General features: G+C 40.0%; 1 protein-coding gene across 1 annotated transcript in view; it reads right to left on the bottom strand.

Annotated features, from left to right (window-relative positions):
- Positions 1 to 1424: 1424 nt before the first annotated feature.
- CDC20B (cell division cycle 20B) overlaps positions 1425 to 22192 on the bottom strand; it is a 36948-nt gene continuing 16180 nt past the window's right edge. Inside the window, exons 4-12 of the mRNA XM_045795019.2 lie at positions 21883 to 22013; positions 16984 to 17077; positions 15152 to 15268; positions 12763 to 12959; positions 11539 to 11633; positions 8844 to 9069; positions 6846 to 6971; positions 6271 to 6388; positions 1425 to 1609 (exon numbers count right to left, since the gene is read on the bottom strand). Coding sequence (XP_045650975.2) covers positions 1425 to 1609; positions 6271 to 6388; positions 6846 to 6971; positions 8844 to 9069; positions 11539 to 11633; positions 12763 to 12959; positions 15152 to 15268; positions 16984 to 17077; positions 21883 to 22013 — 1289 coding nt within the window. The remainder of the gene's footprint in view (positions 1610 to 6270; positions 6389 to 6845; positions 6972 to 8843; positions 9070 to 11538; positions 11634 to 12762; positions 12960 to 15151; positions 15269 to 16983; positions 17078 to 21882; positions 22014 to 22192) is intronic.

Raw genomic sequence — 22192 nt, 5'->3', positions numbered from 1 at the left:
ATTTATCTGCAGGTTGGTATAAGACAAAACTATACTGATAGAGGTCAGAATAATGGAAAGGTGTTGAGTGGGTACAAGGAAGTCTTTAGGGTACAAGAAATGTTCATATCTTGATCCGAATAGTATGTTAATATCAAGTGGGTGGTATAGACTGATGCCAAGAGTTCAAACCCAAGTAACATCATCTCAAAACACTTCCTGGAGAGGTTAAGACTTAGATAAGCAAAGAAAATGGAAGAGAGTGTAGGAATTCCAGACTAGAACAAAAGCTCCGACAAAGGCATCAAGGAAGGAAATCACAAGACTTAGCTCAGGGTGAACACAGGAGATGGGCAAGAATTAACATTTAAAAGATAGAACAGGGGCATCTGGGTGGCCCAGTCAGTTAAGAGTCTGACTCTTGATCTCAGCTCTGGTCTTGATCTCAGAGTTGTGAGTTCAAGCCCCACGCTGGGCTCTACACTGGGCATGGAGCCTATTTTAAAAAAAAGAGAGAGAGAACAGTGACCTGATAGAGCCTAAAAAAAGCTTAGCAATTATCAAATCCAGATTCTGGTTCTTGTAAATGTTATGACCACACACAAGGTCACTCAGGCGGGCTATGGCAGAGCCAAGGTAAGCCCACATTCCCTAACTTCAAATTCTGGTCTCAGGACCCTAAGATTGAGGTGAGGGGTTTATGTAAGAGGGAGTCATTGAGAGTTTTTGAGCAGGGGGCTGAGAAGATCACCACCATGCTTTTAGAAATGTAACCTGACTGTGGTGGAGACCCATGAAGAATAAAGACAGGAAAACAAGGTAGAAGGAATTAAACCAGGTGGTCATCAGGCATTCAGGGCATGACTAAGATGAAACAGAAGAGAACAAGGCATGAACGGATGAAGCATGGAGTGGAATAATCAGGAGGTTCCCTGAATGATGGGATGACCAAGATAGGGATGAGACCACGAAGAGGGACAAGGGAGTCCTACAGGAGATCTCGTTTTGAGAGGAAATAATGAGCATGCTTAACATAGTGCCTAGCATATAGTAGGATTTTGACCAATATTTTTCAAGTGAATAAATGATGTTTTAATGCATTTGGTTTAAGCTAAAGTCAGGAAAGGATCTCAGAAAGGAAATAGCCAGAAGCAGAAAGAAATATGAAGCCAGAGATTGGGAGAAAAGTCAAGAGGGAAAAATATGTCTGGAAATCTCTGCTATAGGTATTCTATCGCAGTGGAAATGCATCCCTAACAAGGAAGAGACAGACAAGAAGAAAAAGGAGGAAGAAGAAGAGGAGGAGGGAGGGAGGGGAAAATAGAGAAGAGGCAAAGACAACATGTGGGAAACGCAACAGGAGGAAGCAGAGCAAAATAAGTAACCTGAGAAAGGAGGTCATGAGAACATTCACCTCAGGAAAAGCACTTCATCCTGTTGGACCATCACAACAACCCCATGGAGAAGACAAGGCCCCTGTCATTATTCTCACTTCGAAGTGAGGAAACCGGAGCTCGTAGAGGGGCTGAGTGACAGCAGTTCCATACACAGGCTGTGCCATCAGCTGCAGCAGAAAACACTCGGGTCTGGTCTGGACTCAAAGCCAGGTGCAGCACTCTGCCTCTGTGGCCTGCGGGAAGAGGGGAAGACAGTTCAGGTCCGACATTACAAGGGCTGTTGCTGAGGTGGGGGCCACGTATCCCGTCCCAGGATGAAGGCTTCTCTGAAACCTGCTGCGTTTGGAGCTGGCGCTGCCACTGTGCCTTTGCTGTGGTAAACACCCGTCAGAGCTGGCTGTGGGCAGCAACCTAAAGTGGCTGAGGTTTGGCTTCACTGGGTTTCCGTTTCACAGCTCTTCCCCCCTTTATTAGTTTCCTAGGGCTGCCATAACAAATTACCACACACTGCTTGAGACAAGAGAAATTTGTTTTCTCATAGCTCCAGTGACCGGAAGTCCAGAATCAGGAGTCGGCAGGGCTGGCTCCCTCTGGAGGTTCTGGGGAAGATTCCAACCCTTGCCTCCTACCTTTGATTTGTGGCCACATCACCCTATTCTCTGCCTCTGTGGTCACATGGCCCTTTCTTCGGTGTGCCTGTTCTCTTCTGTGTGTCTCTTCGAAGGACACTTGTCATTGGATTTAGGGCCTATCTGGATAATCCAGGATGATCTCATCTCACAGTCCTCGACTAAATTACACCAGCAAAGACCCTTTTGCCAAATAAGGTCACAATCACCGCTTCCAGAGATTTGACGAGGATACTGTGGTGGGGTATTTCTAGCCCACCACACCCCTCATGCCCCAAACCATTATCAGTTCTATCTTCTCTAATCCACCAACACCCAGGAATTGCTCCTGCTATGCTCTTGCCACCCATCCCATCCTTCTTCTTACCCTCTCCAAAACGTCATCCCTTTGGGACCTAGGTTTCAAGGAGCTAATCAAATAAATTGAGACAGTTTAATAGGAAAGGACCCAAAAAGCTCTCCCCCAAAGCACACGTGAGTCTTAGTAATGTATGTGGAGACAATCCCCCTTCTTCTGTTATCTAACTGATCATCTCCCAAAGAATATTTTGTGGAACAATAATTCTTTTTTTTTTAATGATTTTTTATTATATTATGTTAGTCACCATACAGTACATCCCCGGTTTCCGATGTAAGGCTCGATGATTCATTAGTTGCGTCTAACACTCAGTGCACCATGCAATACGTGCCCTCCTTACTACCCATCACCAGCCTATCCCATTCCCCCACCCCCCTCCCCTCTGAGGCCCTCAGTTTGTTTCTCATAGTCCATAGTCTCTCATGTTTCATTCCCCCTTCTGATTACCCCCCCTTTCTTTATCCCTTTCTTCCCCTACCGATCATCCTAGTTCTTATGTGGAACAATAATTCTATATGAGATTAATAGGTATTAAAAATGAAAAAACTGTTTAATGTTCACAATAGTTTGGGATCTCCAGGTTAAAAAAAAATTAAACAGGATTCCTTATTTCAAGACTGCTTTATTTGGGAGAAGAGACTATAATCAGAATTTCTGAAACTTATTTGACCAGAGTCCTTTTAACGTGAACATCTCAGGTGGCTCATGTTCCTTGAAAAATACTTGGCAAAATCTATCCTAACCCAATAGTGACTGTTAATAGTCAAACCTTCAGACCAAAGCAGAAAAAACTGACTCCGTGAAAGGAGGCTGGGGCCCGGAGGATGGAGGGAAGGAAAGAGGTTGGGTAAGTTTTTGTTTGAGGAGGTATTTGGGGACACAGGTAAAATCTAGCTAGGTGGGTGGTCATCTCATAGAACCAGTACAGTTTATAACTCAAGTGAGATCTGCAACTTCAGAAGTAATCTCGTGCTCTGACAGCAGATTCTCAGCAGCAAGGAGTGCATACACGTATTCCACTCCTGAAGGAGACAAATATCTTAGATACTTGAGAATTTTTCCATCCACACACTTCACTCCTAATGCTCTCCTGCATGTTCACGTATATATACATGCACACGCACCCAAAGAGACATGGGATTGGCCCTGGGTGTCAGTACATTAAAAAATTTAGATTCATAGATACAAAGTAGCTCCCTTATTTTACAGATGAAAAAAAATTCAGGAATATCAACTGCCTTGTTTCAGGTCACAGAGCTAATTAATGGCAGAGCCAGAACTGAATCAAATTCCATGCTCTAACCGTTTAGCCCATTCTCCAAACCCAGAGCAAAGAAGAATCTCTTTTCCAATGGAAGACCCCTGTCCCTTTTTTTTTAAATTGAACATTTGTAAATTAAAGCAATATAAATGAAAACCACTTAATTTAGTCAGGATAAATATAAAACATTACATGAATGCTTTTAAATTAAACCTTAAAGTCAATTCAATAAACACAGTAGGTGATAAATAAGCTTTCATTCTTTATTATGATGTGTTGAGATGAAGAGAAGGGAAGGAATTAAAGTAGAAAAGGAGTAACAGAGAAAAAAATTCCAAATCTTCTCCAAAGCAGGCTTTGAAAAATGTCTTGACTTAAAAAATGGACAACTACTTCCAGAATTTGTTAGGAAAATGGAGTTTGGATTAGAAGCAAAGGCATTCCTGAAACACTACTCTCACATTAGTGAAAATCTTAATTTACTAGATTAAGTGGGAAATGCCATCTTTACCTCAGACAAAGGTCATTCTTTAGGATTTACATCCCTAAATTCCAAGAGTATTATCACTGAAAGGATTGAAAGGTTTTTTTTTTTCTCTATGCAGCAGTCATTATAAAGGAGACCACCCATCGATGCATGTGCGAAGGACTGATGAAACCAAATCAAAGGCCAGATCTCACCTATAGGCTAGAAAGTTACCTACTCCTTGTTTCAATGCTTATAAATTTCAACTTTTATAGGGTGAGGGGAAGGATGATGGGGAGTTATCTTTCTTCTGCAGTTAGATGCGGGAGGCCTCTTCAACTGAATTTTCCCCCCAGAGAATCATGAGTGTGGTTAACAGGGTGGGACGAAGGAAAGGCGTGGCCATAATCTAGAACAGCCTTTTTCCAAGCTTTATGACCACAATCCACGGTTCAAAACTACACTTTATGTAGAGACCCCATATATAGACACGTATAAGGTACCGCACAACTGCAACAAAAGTTTCACAAAATAATGCCTACTTTTACATTGTTTCCATTCTCTACTATTCCATTTCGTTTTTTAAATGCTAACCACCCTGCCACACATTTTGGGGAAATACTGCATGTGGAAGAGACTACTGGGTCAGAGATGAGCATTGGTGTCCGAGAGCTCAAAAGTAACTGCATCAGGGCGCCGGGGTGGCTGGGTCGGTGAAGCGTCTGCCTTCGGCTTGGGTCATGATCTCAGGGTCCGGGGATTGAGCCCCATATCGAGCTTCCCTGCTCAGCGGGAGGCCTGCTTCTCCCTCTCTCTCTGCCGCTCCCCCGCTTCTGCTGCCTCTCTCTCTCTGATAAATAAATTAGTAAAATCTTTAAAAAAAAAAAAGTAGCTACATCTTCTCCAATCATAAACATGTTAAGAGGAGAAAAGGTTAAATGTACTCTTTGGAATTCTAATATCAGTGAAGAAAAGCACAAGGCATTACAACTAAAGAACTTATAGCTTGTCAAGGTTAGAGAAAAAAAGAAAATGTACCGGTTAAGTTCATTCTTTATTGCCAGTATCAATGAACTGACTCCAGAATCTATCAGAGGATCCCATCTCGCTGAAAGACCTAATTAGCTCCTGGAATCATAGTTTTGTGAAGAACCAGGTTTAAGGCTTGATTAAAAATAGTTCTCTAGGGCACCTGGGTGGCTCAGTCCATTGAGCACCTGCCTTCAGCTCAGGTCATGATCTCAGGGTCCTGGGATGGAGCCCTACATCAGCCTCCTTGCCCAGTGGGGAGTCTGTTTCTCCCTCTCCCTCTGCCCATCCCCACCACTCATGGTCACTCTCTCTCTCTCTCAAATAAATAAATAAAATATTTTAAAAATAAATAAAATATAAAAAAATATTTCTCTAATCAGAAAAAATATCCCATGAATTGCATATCTTATGATTTAAAATATGCAAAGGATCAACTCATGTCCCTCCTACACTCATGCTTGGCCACCCAGGTAGCTCTGTCACGAGCTGCCTACATTTTTATTTACCAAATCACACAGTAAAACAGCTTAAGGATATCAAAGTCATTCTGAGGTCAGACTGACCAGCAGGAGCAGGAAGTCTTTCTGTTAAGGGTGTTTTGTTGTTGCCAAATGACATTCTTACAGTCTACAAAGAGAGTCACGGTATTATCACCATCTAACGCTGTATATATTTGGGGTTTTCGGTCTGTTTCTTCCCCCTGAAGTAAAGGCTCTGTGAGGGCAAAGATAATGTCTGTCTTGTTTACATGTATATCCCCAACACCCCCGAAAGTGCCCCACACACAGTAGACGCATATTAAATTTACCCACAGGTTGCAGCCCTGCTGGTTCTCCTGCAAAATAAGGAAAGATGAGTTATGATACTAACCAGAGTTGAAGAAGAGTTTACAAACTATCTCTGATCATCACTGCTTCATCCGTGCACGTGTGCAAGAAGGAGAAGGCAGGACCGTTGTAAGTGATGAACAGTTTCAGTCAAATTCAGAAACACTCATCTATACTCGCCCTGAGGTTGTGGGTGTAAGCCTTTTTCCTCTGATCAAATAAATACTTCAAAGAGCCAGAGGAGAAGATTTGGGGCTTTTCCTGCCAATGACAGCTCACTTAGCTATGGGTACACAGCATTTTATTCACCTACGTACTTACCCAAAAATCCACGTGACCTGGCCAGACCAGGACAGGCCCACAGAGTCACATCGTTCTTGGGACTACCTTGGCCACTTGCAATCTCCTTTGTCTTAGGTAGCCAGATTAGGGAACAAATCTGTAATAATGGCCAAAAAAATACAGTTATGGCAATGTCTGATTCATTATGAATGTATTTCGAACAGATTCTAGGCAGTATGCTCTGTCCACATCTGTCCTCCAGTCCACAGCTGGGGTTACGGTGTGCGAGGAACTACGTTAGCTCTAGGCAAGTTTATCCCAAGGCAACAGAAGACTAAGTATACAAATAGGTTTAGGCGCGATGACCCTGCAAATCTGAACACAAAGCAGTGCTGAGCAAGAAGGGAAATGTTGGAAATGGAGGGGGAAGGAAAGGATACACAGATCAGCTTGCGACTCCCAGAGAAAGGTTTTACAAAAACAGTCAAGAACTGAAATCCTTATAGACTCCGCGAGTACAGAGAGGCGTGTTTCGGTCCTGTGCTCTATCAGCTATCGTTTTCACGAGGTTCTAGAAGACCAAAGTGAAGGCAAACTCCAGCAGAGGTGTTTACCTGTGAGTCTGTGGTTGGGGTCTGCATGTTTTGCCCAGTATTTACGTCTAAGACACGTAAGTGTCCGTCTTCCATTCCGCCTCCAACAGCAAGGACTGCAGGCTGCCAGGGACACCAATCCATGGCCTTGAAAGTTCAAATAACCACACAGGCAGGTCAGCCTTGGAGCAAGTGAACTTGTGAAGGTGACACACTCAGGTGAGCAGGAGTCCAGAGGTCTGCTCGCACCGCAGCTCTCCTGGAGCTCTGATCTAAAGGCAGGAGCTAATGGCACTCTCTAGAGATTACGTCTAAGGGACTAGAAATCACCTGTTAGGTGCCTTCCTCAAATTTCGAGAATAATTACCAATATTTTAAGCAAAGAAAAATTACCCAATAATGTATTTTAAAAACTACTCTCAACATGTCCTATGGGGCAAAATTCTCCTGCTGGAGTAGGTAAAAGGTGCCTCTAGACTCTGATTATGAAATGAAGCCTTTCTCTCATTTGTCTACCTGTGTCTTTAGGTTCTAGGTCGGAGAAGAAAACACAGAACAGAGCCACGCATGACTGCTCGCACCCCAAAAACTCTCGTGCATTCAACTCCTAATACATTTCAAAAAGGAAAATTGCCTTTGATTTACTTACTTATAAATAGTTAAAGGTAATTCTGAAAAGTAAGATTTAGTATTGCATATTTATATTGGTAATTTAAATGTTGAGTAACAATAAGTTTAAAGGACACTCTAACAAATATTTCAGTTATATTTATCCATGTATCCTTATCTGCCGTCCATCCTGCCATTAACTGCCACGAGGCTTGGTTTGCTCAGGCTCCAGAAACTCTTGGTTCAATTCACTGTATTTCTGACAGCAAGGCACATAAGAAAGTAACTTGCTTTGCCTGGCTTGGGTTTTTCATGAGTTGGGTTTTTGTTTTGCTTTATTTTGTTTTTGTATTTTGTTTGCAGACAGAATATTTTACATACATTTTCCCTAGATTTTTTTCAGATCATTAATAATGGGAATTTGGATCTAAAATCACTCTTCATGTCCTGTGGACATTAAAAAACCACAAGCCAGAGTACTGAGCCACCACTCCTTAACAGCAGGTGCGACATGTTACACCCTCTACCAGGAAACTCCCTGGTAACTTTGTAAATTCTCGTTCTAACACATTTGCTCATAGTTAATAAAGTAGAACCGTTTCTTTGTTCTGTGAGTGATAAATATTCTGGGACTATGTTGAGGCCAAGACATAGATCTATGGCACCAAAGGAATGAAAGTATGGATTTTTTTTTACTAGAAATAGAATTTAAAATAGAAATAAAAAAACACTCCGCAGAGCATAGTAGAGTATTGGTTTAACTGTGCAGCACCCTTCCTCCTCCTTCTGACAGTGGGTTTTCTTTCATGGGTGTGAGTTCATGACCTAGGCCTGGATAGCCAGTGTACCCATCTCTTTGGCCACAGTTGTCTGCTGAGAAATGAGAAGGTGCCCAAAGTCACACCAGAGTCCTGCCCGGGACTTTTCTACCGGAGTTACAAGGAACGGTAGTTTCTTAATCCGTTCTCATCTGGGAGAATGTGAATTTAAAGCTGCTAAGAGCCATTTTGCCCACAAAATGTTGTCTGAATAAAGAATGGAACTCAACAGGGACAGGCAGAGCCAGGAGCCAAAGAGAGCAGGTTCTAATGACATTTTTTAAAGCCCTAGATCTGGATGGTATTGGAAACAGCTGTATGTACCCAGGACTCCTCAGTCATAAGAGAAAATACATTTACTTTTTTGCAGAAGTTCAAGCTTACCTCTGCTTTCAGTTACTTACAACCACAAAATCTGACACATGGGGGCTATACATAGGGTTGTCTTTCAAGAGAATGATGGCAAAATCCAAAACAAATTCTGGGGGAAGAAAATCTCAAAGCATTGGCTTAATGGCTTTGTTCTCACATGTGAAGGATCCTCAGTGATCTCTGAGTGAAGAGCAACTTGGAAAGCTATTGGACGTCTTACCTTGACTGCTGTAGATTGGAGTATAACTTTCAGTGGCTGAACCTGGGCTTTCGCCCCCGGGTCATGCGGCCATATTGTCAGCAGTCCGTCACTACAGCCACTGGAAAGCAGCCTGCCGTCAGGGGACCACTTGAGAGCACAGACAGCTTGCTTGTGGTGAAGTGTTCCAACGTGATGCTGGGCGACCCGAACGTCGTGATGATAAACACGGCCCAGCCTCGACCCGCTGCACAGAGGTAAAGGGGCAGGTTTCTGACAGAAAGCTCCAGCCCTATTGCTAATAAGCATTTGAAAACATGAAGGAAAGCATAGTTCACACTATCAAAAGACCCCTCAGGACAGATTCAAGACACAGGTTTTGAACATTCGTTGGGGTAAGAAGGATAGAGTATTCTGCCTGGGTGATTGTTTTCACAAGTGAAAAAGATGTTTGTGGCTAAGTTTTAAATGTGGATATTGACATGATATCCTTTGACAGATATTTCTTTTTTTTAAGATTTTATTTATTTATTTATTTATTTATTTGAGAGAGAATGCAAGTGAGTGAGAGCACGGGTGGAGGGGGAGGGGGCAGGGGCAGAGGCAGAGGGAGAAGCAGGCCCCCCGCTATGCAAGGAGCACCATGCCAGCTGGATTCCAGGACACTGGGGTCGTGACCTGAGCCGAAGGCAGATGTTTAACCGACTGAGCCACCCAAGCGCCTCATTTTGATAGATATTTCTAATGACTTTAATACGATGCAGACCCCCATGGGAAAGATAAATTTTGAACCTTGCCATATTTCCCCAGGGAGTAGTTTATGTACTGAACATAAGAAATAGTACTTTTCTGGAATTCAGAATATTTCATATTATCTCAATGCAATGGTTTTAGTATCTATCTATTTATAGTGAAATGTCAGAGATAGAAATGTCCGATTATTTCCCTTTTCTATTAAGCTACAAACCCACTGTTATTGTTAATGTTACTAATATCTACAAAGAGTATAAAGCTATCCGAATGTCACAGCAAACTTCTGTGTGATTCTGATTCAGTGGATAATGTCTATCTCTAGTAGTGATTTGGATGCAAATAATGATAAAGATCCTATCACTTCACCAAAGACAATGACCTCTTTCTGGACTAATTTAATTTTCTCCAAGAAGCAAGTAAACAACTACCTACAATTATTTATGAAATTTCTCAAAATCTGGTCTCGTATTTTTAAAACCTATTCAGGCACCACACTGAGCAGCCTTCTGATGAACAGAAGTCTGCAGCCAGACCACCTGGGTCCAAAGCCCGACTCTGTCCCTTTTACTAAGCCTGTGACCTCAGGCTAGTGTCTCAGTTTATTCATTAAGAACAGGTTGGGGGGAGATTAGAAACTGCTCAGTCGCACTACTGCAGGGGTGAAAACACAGCTCTGTGCATGGAGAGTACATCACAATGCCCAGCACACATTACTCCAGAAATATTAGCTGCTGTAGAGGAAAGGATCTGCTCATTTTCCTCATGAGTAATAAAACTAAATTTAAACAATGCAGACTGTAAAAGGAATTCAAATAGAGAGCTGACCTCACTACCACAACTTTTCACGGTAAATAATTAGCCCATGTGGTATTTTGTTTAAGTGGCTTTAAGTTTGACCTGTATTCACAAAGTATTGAAATCTCAAATTTATATCTTAGCTACTTAAAGAAATTGTAAAAGACCCTGGAATTTATTTAATTTAAACCTACCTTAAGAACTACGGTATAAAAATGAATGGCAATGGGGCACCTGGGTGGCTCAGTCAGTTAAACGTCTGCCTCCGGCTCAGGTCATGATCCCAGGGTCCTGGGATGGAGCCCCACGGCAGGCTCCCTGCTCAGCGGGGAGTCTGCTTCTCCCTCTCCCTCTGCTGCTCCTCCTGCTTGTGCTCTCTCTCTCTAATAAATAAGTAAAAGCTTTTAAAAAAGTAAATGGTAATTATTAAAAGCAGTATATATTTAGATCAATTATGTAGGATTGTAGGAACAAGTCACTTAACTTATCTGGTTAAGTGACTGAAGTAGTTAGACTAAAACAGTAGTTCTCAAAAGTGATGAAGTGTCAGCATCACTTTGGAAATTAAAAATACAAATTATCAGCGCCCCTTCAGACCTACTGAATCAGGAATTCCCGGAGACAGACTAGCAATCTGTGTTGTAAGGAGCCCTTCAGGTGATGTTGGGCTCTCAAGTTTGAGAACCATGGAACCTAGCTGATCTAGGACGTTCCTTCCAGTTCTAACGTCTATGGATCTATGAATTGGACATGTGCCCCAGAAAGCTTATCATATTCCAAATTATTGATCCTGATAGCAATACATACTTGATTTCAACAAACTGTCCCTCTGGTAGGTATTACTTGGTACAGAGAAACTTTTTGCTTAAACAGAGTTTTACCTTTTATCTGAACAGTTTAGTGGATCCTGAACCTCACTTTCCAGAACCAGCATATGGTGCGGGCCCCTAGCCACCATGGTACCTGTGGCCACTGGACCACTTACATCGCCTGCAGACCAGGATATCCGAGAGGGTAGGATCATAACTGCTGCTCACTAATATCTTGTCTGGTTTGGGTCGGTTTTGGTTTTGCATTTGGTTTTAAATATTATTATAGTTCTGTTCACTCAGCCCCCATAAGCACTCTGGGAAACAAATATAATTCGTTCCACCAAGATGCTTCTTACCTGCTGAGAATACAGTGATTCCAGCTCAGAGCCCCAACCACTGACAAATGACCAAGCATATTTCTCAGCCGCTTTTTAGTTACCACATCCCATAACTGAAAGAATGAACAAGCAGAGTTACATAGCATTGTCTTTTTCACAGTCCACCGTCTTCTTAAAGGCCTCATAGCAATTAATGGTGCTACCACCAGTCTTTGTACTAAGGGGAAGCTCAGCTCCTTTAACCCTGGGCAGCATTTCTCAACCCTGTCTGATATGACATCACCTACGGAGCTTGCTATGGATGCTAGCCATTCTGATTTCATAATGGAGGTAGATACGGCATTTATTTTATGACATTTATTTTAAAGGTCTCCAGGTGAATTCAATGGGCAGCCACAGGTTGAAAATGGCTCTCACACTTCTAGTTTCCTCTAAATTGTGGAATTTCATTCTGGAAATCCACTGACAGGCTAAGAGACTCCTTGTCTGCCACCTATAAATGATACTCTGACCTATATGAGAAATGAGAACTTTGGTGTAAGAAGAAATCATGACATAACCTTCATAGCATCCAGTATCATTGTAGAGATGAGAAAGCCATGAGAGCCATCTGTGGCCCTCCAAAGTCATTGAACACATGAGCAATATTGTTCACAGTATGGCTAGTAACAGTAATACATGAGAAATTTAAACAGATTGAAGGAAACTGGGTACATTCTCATTTCAGAGAGCTTATCAGAAAGAAAAAAAAATCTACTCATTTTAAGTAATTCTACTCCTGATCATGATTGTGCAGAGAAAGAGCTGAAGGTTATCTTCCTCTCTCCAAAGTCTTAACCCTGGGGATTCTACAAGCCCAACTTTAATACAAGAGAAAAGACTTTTAGGGGCACCTGGCAGGTTCAATCAGAGGAGCAGGTGACTCTTGATCTCAGAGTTGTGAGTTCAAGCCCCACATTGGGTGGAAAGATTACTTTAAAAAAAATTTTTTTAAATAGACATTAAAAAGGTAAATATGACAGAAAGATTGTGTGGGAAAAAAAACTAGGTAGAGTATCCTTAAGTGCTCATTAAATGTCATTCAGAAAAGAACCAGAATGCTATATCTTCTCACTCCCCATAGTTTCAAGTGCCACAACTAATACAGATTCTCTACTGTATATTAACTCATTATTAGAAGTCAATTTTAGTTATGTGGCAATTATACAGAGCACATTTTAAGCGGGGGGTGGAAATTGTTACTTGTACTTCTCCGTCGCTGGTGCCAACTGCCAGGCAGGTTCCGTCTTTTATCCAGGACACAGAAGATATATAGTTACAATTGTGACTTAGGTCTATATTTTCAATCACATTGTAGTTTTCCCCATTCCAGACGAATACAGAGGATCCAAGGGCTATAGCAACAAGATTTTGAAAATTCCAATCCAGAATATTCAGATCTATAAGAAAAGCAGTTCATAATAGCGTAATGATTTAGCCAAATAAAAAATATTTTCAAGTAACCAAATTTTTTGCAGGTAGATGAACAAAAGTAATACCTTTCTCATGGTCAGTTGGAAAATAGAATCACATACGCAAGTAGATTGTTCGAAGTTCAAAAATAAACACTAGAATTCTCTGTCAAGATTCACAGTCTAGGGGCACCTGGGTGGCTCACTCATTAGGTGTCTGGCTTCAGCTCAGGTCATGATCCCAGCGTTCTGGGATCAAGCCCCTCATTGGGTTCCCTGCTCGGCGGGAAGCCTGCTTCTCCCTCTCCCACTCCCCCTGCTTGTGTTCCCTCTCTCGCTGCCTCTCTCTGTGTCAAATAAATAAATAAAATCTTTAAAAAAAAAGAGAGAGATTCACAGTCTAATGAGCAATAATGCTTACTATTTATACTCAAAAAAATAGTAAGCATTATACTCAAATATATTTATTTAGGGTCATTTAGAGAATTTGGAAGTTTTATCTACCATTATTAGAACCATGGATTTTATCTAACAGATCACTAAAAATTAAAATTTAGCATCTATATTTTTCATTGAAATTATCTGGCCTTTCTTTTTCTTTTTTTCTTTTTTTTCTTTTAATTCCAGTATAGGTAACATACAGTGTTCTATTAGTTTCAGGTGTACAATATATTGATTCAATAATTTTATACATATTACTCAGTGCTAATAATGATAAATGTACTCTTAATCCCCTTCACCTGTTTCACCCATCCCCGCCCCCCCGACCTCCCCGTAGGCAAGGATCAGTTAGTTCTCCACAGTTAAGAGTCTGTTCTTTGGTTTGTCTCTTCATCATACGGTGTTTGCCTTTCTCTGACTGATGTATTTCACTTAGGTCTACCCATGTTGTTGTGACATGGATGGGCTTAATGACTAAGCCTCCCAGACACTTCCATACCACATCTTTTTTATCCATTCATCTATCAATGGACACTTGGGCTGCTTTCATAATTTGGTTATTATAAATAATACTGCAATAAACATAGGGGGAAAGCATGTAACCCTTACAGAAACACCCCTGAACCTACAATATCCATATGAAAAATGCCACCATCATTTTAAACCAAAAATACCACCCAACTACAGTATATCTGGAAGAAGTGGTCACTGGCTTATAAGTGATACCTGGAAGTTCCTAGCAGTATTCTCTATCTTCTATTAGAACTCTCTGACTGCCAAAAGAAACTGTATTTGTATGATCACATATTAAAATGTATCCTATCTTCTTTTTTTTAAAATTGAGATACAGTTGACATATAACCCTATCTTATTTCTTATAAGACAAAAACTCTTATCCTCACTGATAGACATCAATACAAAACTATGAAGCACACCAGCTTTTTAGAGTAAAATTTATAACAATGGTAGAGTTTTCAATGTATGTAGATGCAAAATATATGACAACTGCAGTAACCTAAAAAAAGTTGGGGGATTGAGGGGACCCTATGTGATTGCAAAATTTGCATCTACCTCCTATTCACCAGTCCCCAGTGTGTCCTCTTCATTGCCATTATCATTAATTACCGACATCCTGCCTTTGCTGACATTGTTAACATTGCTGAAAATGCTCTATCTTCTCTCCCCCACTCCTCCAAATCCTACCCATTTTTCAAAACCCAGCTCAAGTCTGAACATCTCCACAAAGTCTTTTTAGACAAAGATCCAAAGATCACTGAACTACTTATACTCATTATAGCCCCTTTTACCCCTTAATTCATTATTTCTGTTCTACACTAGCATGTTGGTAGAAGTTCCATGTGAGTTAGTCCTGTCTTCCCAACTAGATTATAAACTAGGCACACAACAAGAAGACCCATGTGGCTGTTGGACTGATTAGATATATCTATGTTTAAAATATATGCCTAAGAATAGGCCCTCATTCTCACAGTTCATTCTAACACCATTTTAAAAAATGTACATTTCTTATACCCCACCAACACCAACAATACCCATTCCAAACATGAAATTTGCCCAGGGAAAAGCCAAACTACATTAACCATATTTGGATAGTACAGCTTTGGGACATAAGGCACAAGGACCATTGGGTTCTTCCAGAAGCAAATCTCAAGTTTATGCCACAGCACAGGATACATTTTGTCACTCCAACTTTTCAATTCATGATCTAAACAGTAACTTACAATAGTCATTTCGAAGACCAGTATGATGAATCTTCACTTCTGGTTGGAGTATGGAATAGTCTATATCACGGACTCTTTTAAGATGGAAGGATTCATCTCTGACTCCATCTCCACAGCCTATAAAGAACAAACAGTTCCACGTATCTTTATGATCCCAGAAGCATAACATTTATGCAGGTATTAAGACATAGCAAAGTGAAAAAGAAAGTAGTGATAAAACTGAATTACAAGTTGCAGGAGAAGGAAAGGAAAAAAGGACTTCGGTATTAATTTAAACAAAAATGTAACAAATATTTCATGGCAATTTTTAATAAAAAGCACGTGAGCACCAGACCTAAATGTAACAGATCTTGTGGGAAGCACACAGAAACACTATATCATACTTTGAATATCTATTCTGTCACTTGAGATTTTTAAATCACAGTAATTTTCACATATTTGTCTAGCACATTGACCATTACCTGACACAAGTAAGCCCTACTCTGAGTCTTCAGCAATAAATATCTGTTGATTCATTTACTTTGGCTCTTGTCTCACTGTTTCTGTAGCAGAGCACACAGAGTTACTTCTGGCTAGCTTTACCCATGACTATCTGAGGTCAGGATCCTATCTTGGGTTCAGTTTTAATTCTCATCAAAAGACTCACCTATGTCTAAACCACAAGCCACCATCGTTTCATTTGTGATCACACAGAGAATGACATAAATTAATAGGCACTGAGCCCACCCAGGTGAATCTGTGGTCTCTACGACCACATGCCTTCTGATAAAAAGCCTAAGAGCTTCACAAGAAGTAGATCGTTACTCACTGCCTCGGTGTTAGCCACAAAGACCTGCAGTTGTGGGCAAAACTTAAAGGTTACTAGAAACACTCAAGCATCTCCAATAAAGGTTTTTTGAAAAAACTAGTACAAACTTCCAGTTACAAAATAAGTCATGGGGATGTAACGTACAGCACGGCAATTACAGTTAATAATACCAGATTGCATATTTGAAAACTACCAAGAGAGTAGATCTTAAAAGTTCACATCACAAGAAAAGAAATTCTATAACTATGAATGGTGATGAATGTTAACTGGACTTACTGTGGTGATCATTTTGCAATATATACAAATACTGAATCATCGTTTTACACCTGAAGCTAATAAAGATGACCCTTGAACAATATGGGTTTGAACTACATGGGTTCACTTACATGTGGATTTTTTTTATAAATACCACACAGTACTGTAAATGTATTTTCTCTCCCTTATAATTTTCCTAATAATATTTCCTTTTTTTCTAGCTTACTTTATTGAAAGAATATAGTATATAATACACAAGATATACAATATATGTGTTATCAACTGCTTATATTATTGTTAAGACCTCCAGTTAACAGTAGGCTATAAGCAGTTAAGTTTTGCGGGAGTCAAAGTTAGACACAGATTTTCCCGCATATGAGAAGTTACTTTTTAGAAGTGTGATCTAAGTAGACTGAAGGAGGTGAATGAAGCAGGAGAACTAAGTTCTTACCTACTATGCTAGAAAGTTATGATAACGTCTAAAATCTCAAGAGCAGTTTACAAATATTACTTAGAAAATAGATGTAAATACGAGGGGGAAGAGCTGGAAGTGTAAAGGTGGTTGCCTGTAGGAAATGAGACTTGGGGATGGGACAGGTAAGGCGGAGAATTAGGAGAATGATTGAAATTTTGTAATTATTTTTTACTAGTCTAATAAATATAAAAATAATATATCCCAATAATATATTCTAAGATAAGGAAGAAATTAAGGAGGCAAGGAGAGAGAAGGGTAGGAAAGAAGGACAAACAGAAAATCTTTGGCCCATACCTTTCCAGACACATTGGGATTGCTCACAGAGCTGCATTTGCCCACTAACCCACTGAGCCATCTTTTGGGTCGAAAATAGCTGGTTTAGGCATTTCTGAAAACAAGCAAATAAATACTTCTCTAGAAACATACATGTACATCTCAGATGTTGTGCATGATATAGTGTTAAAACTGATAACTCACTAGGAAGTTCCAAGTTTCCACATTATCAAACCCAAGCTACAATTGCTATTATTTACTACCTAACCAATGTGTAGTGAACACGATGCTGAGCATTTGACATGTATTATTTCTAATCTCCCCAACAACTCCATAAGCCAGCTATTCCTCAAGTTGAATAAAATCTTCTTTTATTCTTCTAGCCTAAAAATCCTTTTAGCCCACAAACCAACCAAAGCCCAGTGATATCATCAAAGCCTGCAAGAACTAAAATGTCATGATAGTTCTAGTATATTGTGAAATTGAAAGACCTTCCCAAGATAACAAAGTCAAATGTCAGTAAGGCTACTTTTTTAAGGAAGATTTCTTTCAAGGGGAGGGGTCCTCTCAGCATTCAACCTCGAAGTATTCTTTCAGTCTGTTACTGAGATTTTCTCTGGGACTTAATTTTCTTCATCTGTAATATGTCAGGACTGAATTAATCATCTTAAATGTCCTTTTCCATTAACACCTTTACCTGTTAACAATGGGAACATCAAAAAATAAATAAAATTAATTAATTAAATTTTTTTAAAAAATGGAAACATCAAATCACAGAGACTTTAAGTAACCTGCCTCAGTTTCCATGAACACAAAAGCCTGATTGCTGTCTCTTTGGGCCAGTATATAAAAAGCATTTCTGACCTTCTTACCCCCAACTTCAATCAAAAACAGATAAGAAAATTAGTAGTAAGTGTAAAGAAAAGAACTTACTGGAATTTTGTAAAAACATTTTAGTGAATAGTTAAAGCAGAGACAATTCCCTTTTTTCCCCTTCATGATACTATAGCTGATTGTTACATGTAAAACAATCATGCAATCACCATTAAGTCATACAGATGTGTCTCTCACAGGCATCACTGTGAGATTTTGGTTTTCTTCCCAGATATTTTGTCTTTGCCGTCTGGTGAATCATGGATTTTTAGGTGTTCAAATTAGAACAATCAATGATGAGCAGGGTTTCCCATTTTTAGCATCCCTGGCGTTTGACAGGAGATGATTCATTGCTGTGCATTACAGGAGGCTTAGCAGCTTCTCAGACTGTCTACCAGCTGCCTTCCCCCTAGGTTTAATGATCAGAAATGTCTTCAGACATTGTCAGATGTCCCCTAGGGAGAAAAATCACACCCACTGGAGAACCTACTGATATAAAATAACAGTCCTAAAATCAGTGTAACTCTTCAGAGAGTCACTTCTTCAGAACCCCGTAATTTGCGCAAAGCTGACCCAAGCATTGCCCAGCACGAGGCGCTTCTGTTCCATGTACCCAAGGGTGCTCTTCCCTCAGTTAGATTTACTTATTACTCTAATGAACAACTTGGCTCAGAGCTGACTATACATAATAATTTTGAACATCTCCGCAGCTTTGCAGGCCCTCGTCGTAGAAACACCCTCCGCGTGACCTCTGAGGACCGCTCGAAGACACACAGTTCCTGTCATTGTGAAACACCTCACAGCGTATCTGCACCACTCCTGATGCTCTTTGACTTCTAACTGGTCAGGACAACAAATGCCTGATATAAAGTAGTGAAATAGTTTCCATTATCCCCTTCCCAAGTTCTTCAGTGACACCGGGACAAAGCTCTGGCCGGATAGCAATTGCTGTGACAATGGTAACTTGCTGACACCATGGTGACCACACGGTCAGAGCCACCTACTTTGATGCCACCAGTTCCATAGCGCCTAGGGACAAGGGAAGTCGTGAGGTCGAGGCAGTAAAACTCCAGTCTGCAAGACGTAGAGTGTGGAAAGGAAGTGGTGCTAATAACCTGGCCTGGGCGTAGGGTCACCGTGCCCCTAACGACATAGAACTCCCTGGCCATCTGCACCTCCAAACCCTTAACCAGCAGTATAGCACTCGGCAAAAGACCTAATCTAAGATGTTTGTTTTCAATTTGCATATGATTTCAAATAATTAAATTTTACATTCACATGATTGTTCCTCTAGCAAGGTATATATGCCAAACACTGGAAGCACAAACTAAATGAGTAACTTTGCCTAAACTGAGGATGTATGACTTTCCTAGTTTAAAGCTTTCTAAATGAAACCCTGATTCCTTCAGAAGCTCTTCACTGGATTTGATAAACCCAAAAACATGCTAGTGATATTATTGTGCCCAAGGATTTAGATCAGATTCCTCTAAGATCTTAAAACCATAATAAGTATGATACTTAAAAGAACTAAATTAACTTAGTCAGGAAAAAAAAAAAACAACAATAACAAAAACTTAAGGGAAATGTTTAAAAGACCATTTTATAGGGGCGCCTGGGTGGCTCAGTTGGTTGAGCGTCCGAGGCTTGGTTTCGGCTCAGATCATGATCTCAGGGTCCTGGGGATGGAGCCCCGCCTAGAGCCCCGCCTCGAGCTCTACAGGGCTCTGCGCTCAGCGGGGATCTGCTTGGGATTCTCTCTCCTCCTCCCTCTGCCCCTCCCCCCACTCGCACTCTGCCTCTCTAAAATAATCTTTAAAAAAAAAAAGACCATTTTATAGAGGAAGAATTTAACTTATCCTGAGAGACCCCAGAGGGTAGACCAAGTCATCAAATAGTTGGAAAGGATTATACAAGAAATTTTTTGGCTGAGGGAAAGCATACCATAATATGTATAATTTCACTATATTTTTAATCTTTACCTCTTTAAAAAAATCTTTATTTTTTAATTCAAGTATAGTTCACATAGTTTTATAAGAGTTTCAGATGTACACTATAATAATTCAACAATTCTATACATTCCACAATGCTCAACATAAATGTACTCTTCATCCCCCTCACCTATTTCACCTGTTCCCCCTTACCCACCTCCCCCCTGGGAACCATCAGTTGGCTGTCTATACTTAAGAGTCTGTTTTTTGGTTCATGTCTTTTTTTCTTTGTTCATTTGTTTTGTTTCTTAAATTCCACATGAGTGAAATCATACGGTATTTGCCTTTCTCGAACTTACTTCACTTGGCATTATACTCTGTAGCTGCATTTGTGCTGTTGCAAATGGCAAGACGTCATTCTTTTTATGGATGAGTAATATTCCACTGTATGTCTATGTAGATATATATTTGTATACATATGTATTTATTTATATGTGTATATGCGTAGCACGTCTTCTTTATCCATTCATCTATCAGTGGATGCTTGGGTTGTTTCCATATCTTGGTTATTATAAATAATGCTGCTGTAAACATACAGGTGCATATATCTTTTTGAATTAGTGTCTTTGTTTTCTTTGGGTAAATATCCAGTAGTAGAATGACCAGATCATATGTTAATTCTATGTTTAATTTTCTGAAGAATGTCCATTTACTTTTTTCCACAATGGCTGCACCAGCTTGCATTCCCACCAACAGGGCATGAGGGCTCCTTTTTCTTCACATCCTTGCCAAGACTTGTTATTTCTTGTCTTGATTTTAGCCATTCTGACAGGTGTAAAGTGGTATTTCATTGTGGTTTTAATTTGCATTTCCTGATGATGAGTGGTGTTGAGCATGTTTTCATGTGTCTATTGGCCAGCCATAGGGCTTCTTTGGAAAAATATCTGTTCATGTCTTCTGCCCATTTAATTGGATTATTTGGTTTTTTGGTGTTGAGTCATATAAGTTCTTTATGTATTTTGGATACCAATCCCTTATCAAATACATCTTTTGCAAATATCTTTTCCCTTTGATAGGTTGTCTTTTGATTTCGTTGATGGTTTCCTTCACCGTGCAAAAGCTTTTTATTTTGGGATAGTCCCAATAATTTGATTTTGCTTTTGTTTCCCTTACCGAAGGAGACATATCTTAAAAAATGTTTCAACAGCTGATGTCAAAGAGATTACTGCCTGTTTTCTTCTAGGAATTTTATGGTTTCAAAAATCACGTTAGGTCTTTAACCCATTTTGTGGTTATTTTGTGTATGGTGTAAGAAAGTGGTCCAGTTTCATTCTTTTGCATGTTAGCTGTCCAGTTTTCCCAACAGCATTTGTTGAAAATGCTGTCTTTTTCCCACTGCATATTCCTAACGCTTTGTAAGTTCCATACAAATTTTAAGATTGTTCTAGTTCTGTGAAAAATGCTATTGATCTTTTGATAGGGGTTGCATTAAATCTGGAAATTGCCTTTGGTAGTATAGACATTTTGACAAGATTTGTTCTTCCAATCCATGAGCAGGGAATATCTTTTTATTTGTTTGTGTCATCTTTAATTTCTTTCATCAGTGTTTCACAGTTTTCAAAGCACAGCCCCTTTAACTCCTGGGTTAAGTTTATTCCTAGATATCTTATTGTTTTTGGTGCAATTGTAAATGGAATTGTGTTTTTAATTTCTCTTTCTGATGCTTCATTATTAGTATATAGAAACGCAACAGATTTCTGTATACTTAATTTGTAACCTGCTAATTTACTTAATTCATTTATTATCAGTTCTGATAGTCTTTTGATGGAGTCTTTAGGGTTTTCTCTATATAGTATCATGTCATCTTAATCTTTACCTTTCTTATGTTTCATTTTCACTCTTTTGATTGATACTAACTAAACTTGTATATTTGTTGGGTATTATATTTCTTTTACAAAGTGCCCCTATTCATGTCATTCACTCACTCATTTTTTCTGTCAGGAACCCATCATTTTCTTACTGGTTTATAAGAGCAGCTAAGCCAGTTCCTTCCTCATATTTGGGACTCGATTGTCTGAGCTTCTCAGGACATGAGATCATCAGTTTTCTCTTTACCTACCTGGCCTTTCGAGGCAACATTTTCATCCCAGCCTCTGTCCAGGGCGTGAGCTGCCTTGCAAAAATGGAGAGCAGAGTTATTTGTTTCTAAACTCCCTTTGATGGGGGTCTTCAGTGGTTCTTGGTAGGATCCTGCAAGAAAGACATTTAGCTTTTAATTTGTTTTTCAAAACAAGATGATCACTTTGGTTGGTGGTCAATCCATTGTGTCTGTCACAATAGAATGTGAAGACACAGGCCCTCCTCTCTCCAAAAATCCTGGCAGAGGTGGGTAAAAGAGGAAGGGCCAGCAAGCGCCTTATCCAGAATGC

Source organism: Ursus americanus, chromosome 5 (genome assembly GCF_024610735.1).
Source record: "Ursus americanus isolate L20-20 chromosome 5, mUrsAme1.1.p, whole genome shotgun sequence".
NCBI lineage: Eukaryota > Metazoa > Chordata > Mammalia > Carnivora > Ursidae > Ursus > Ursus americanus.
The sequence above is the reverse complement of the archived record's forward strand: the minus strand, read 5'-3'. Positions and strand labels throughout refer to the sequence as shown.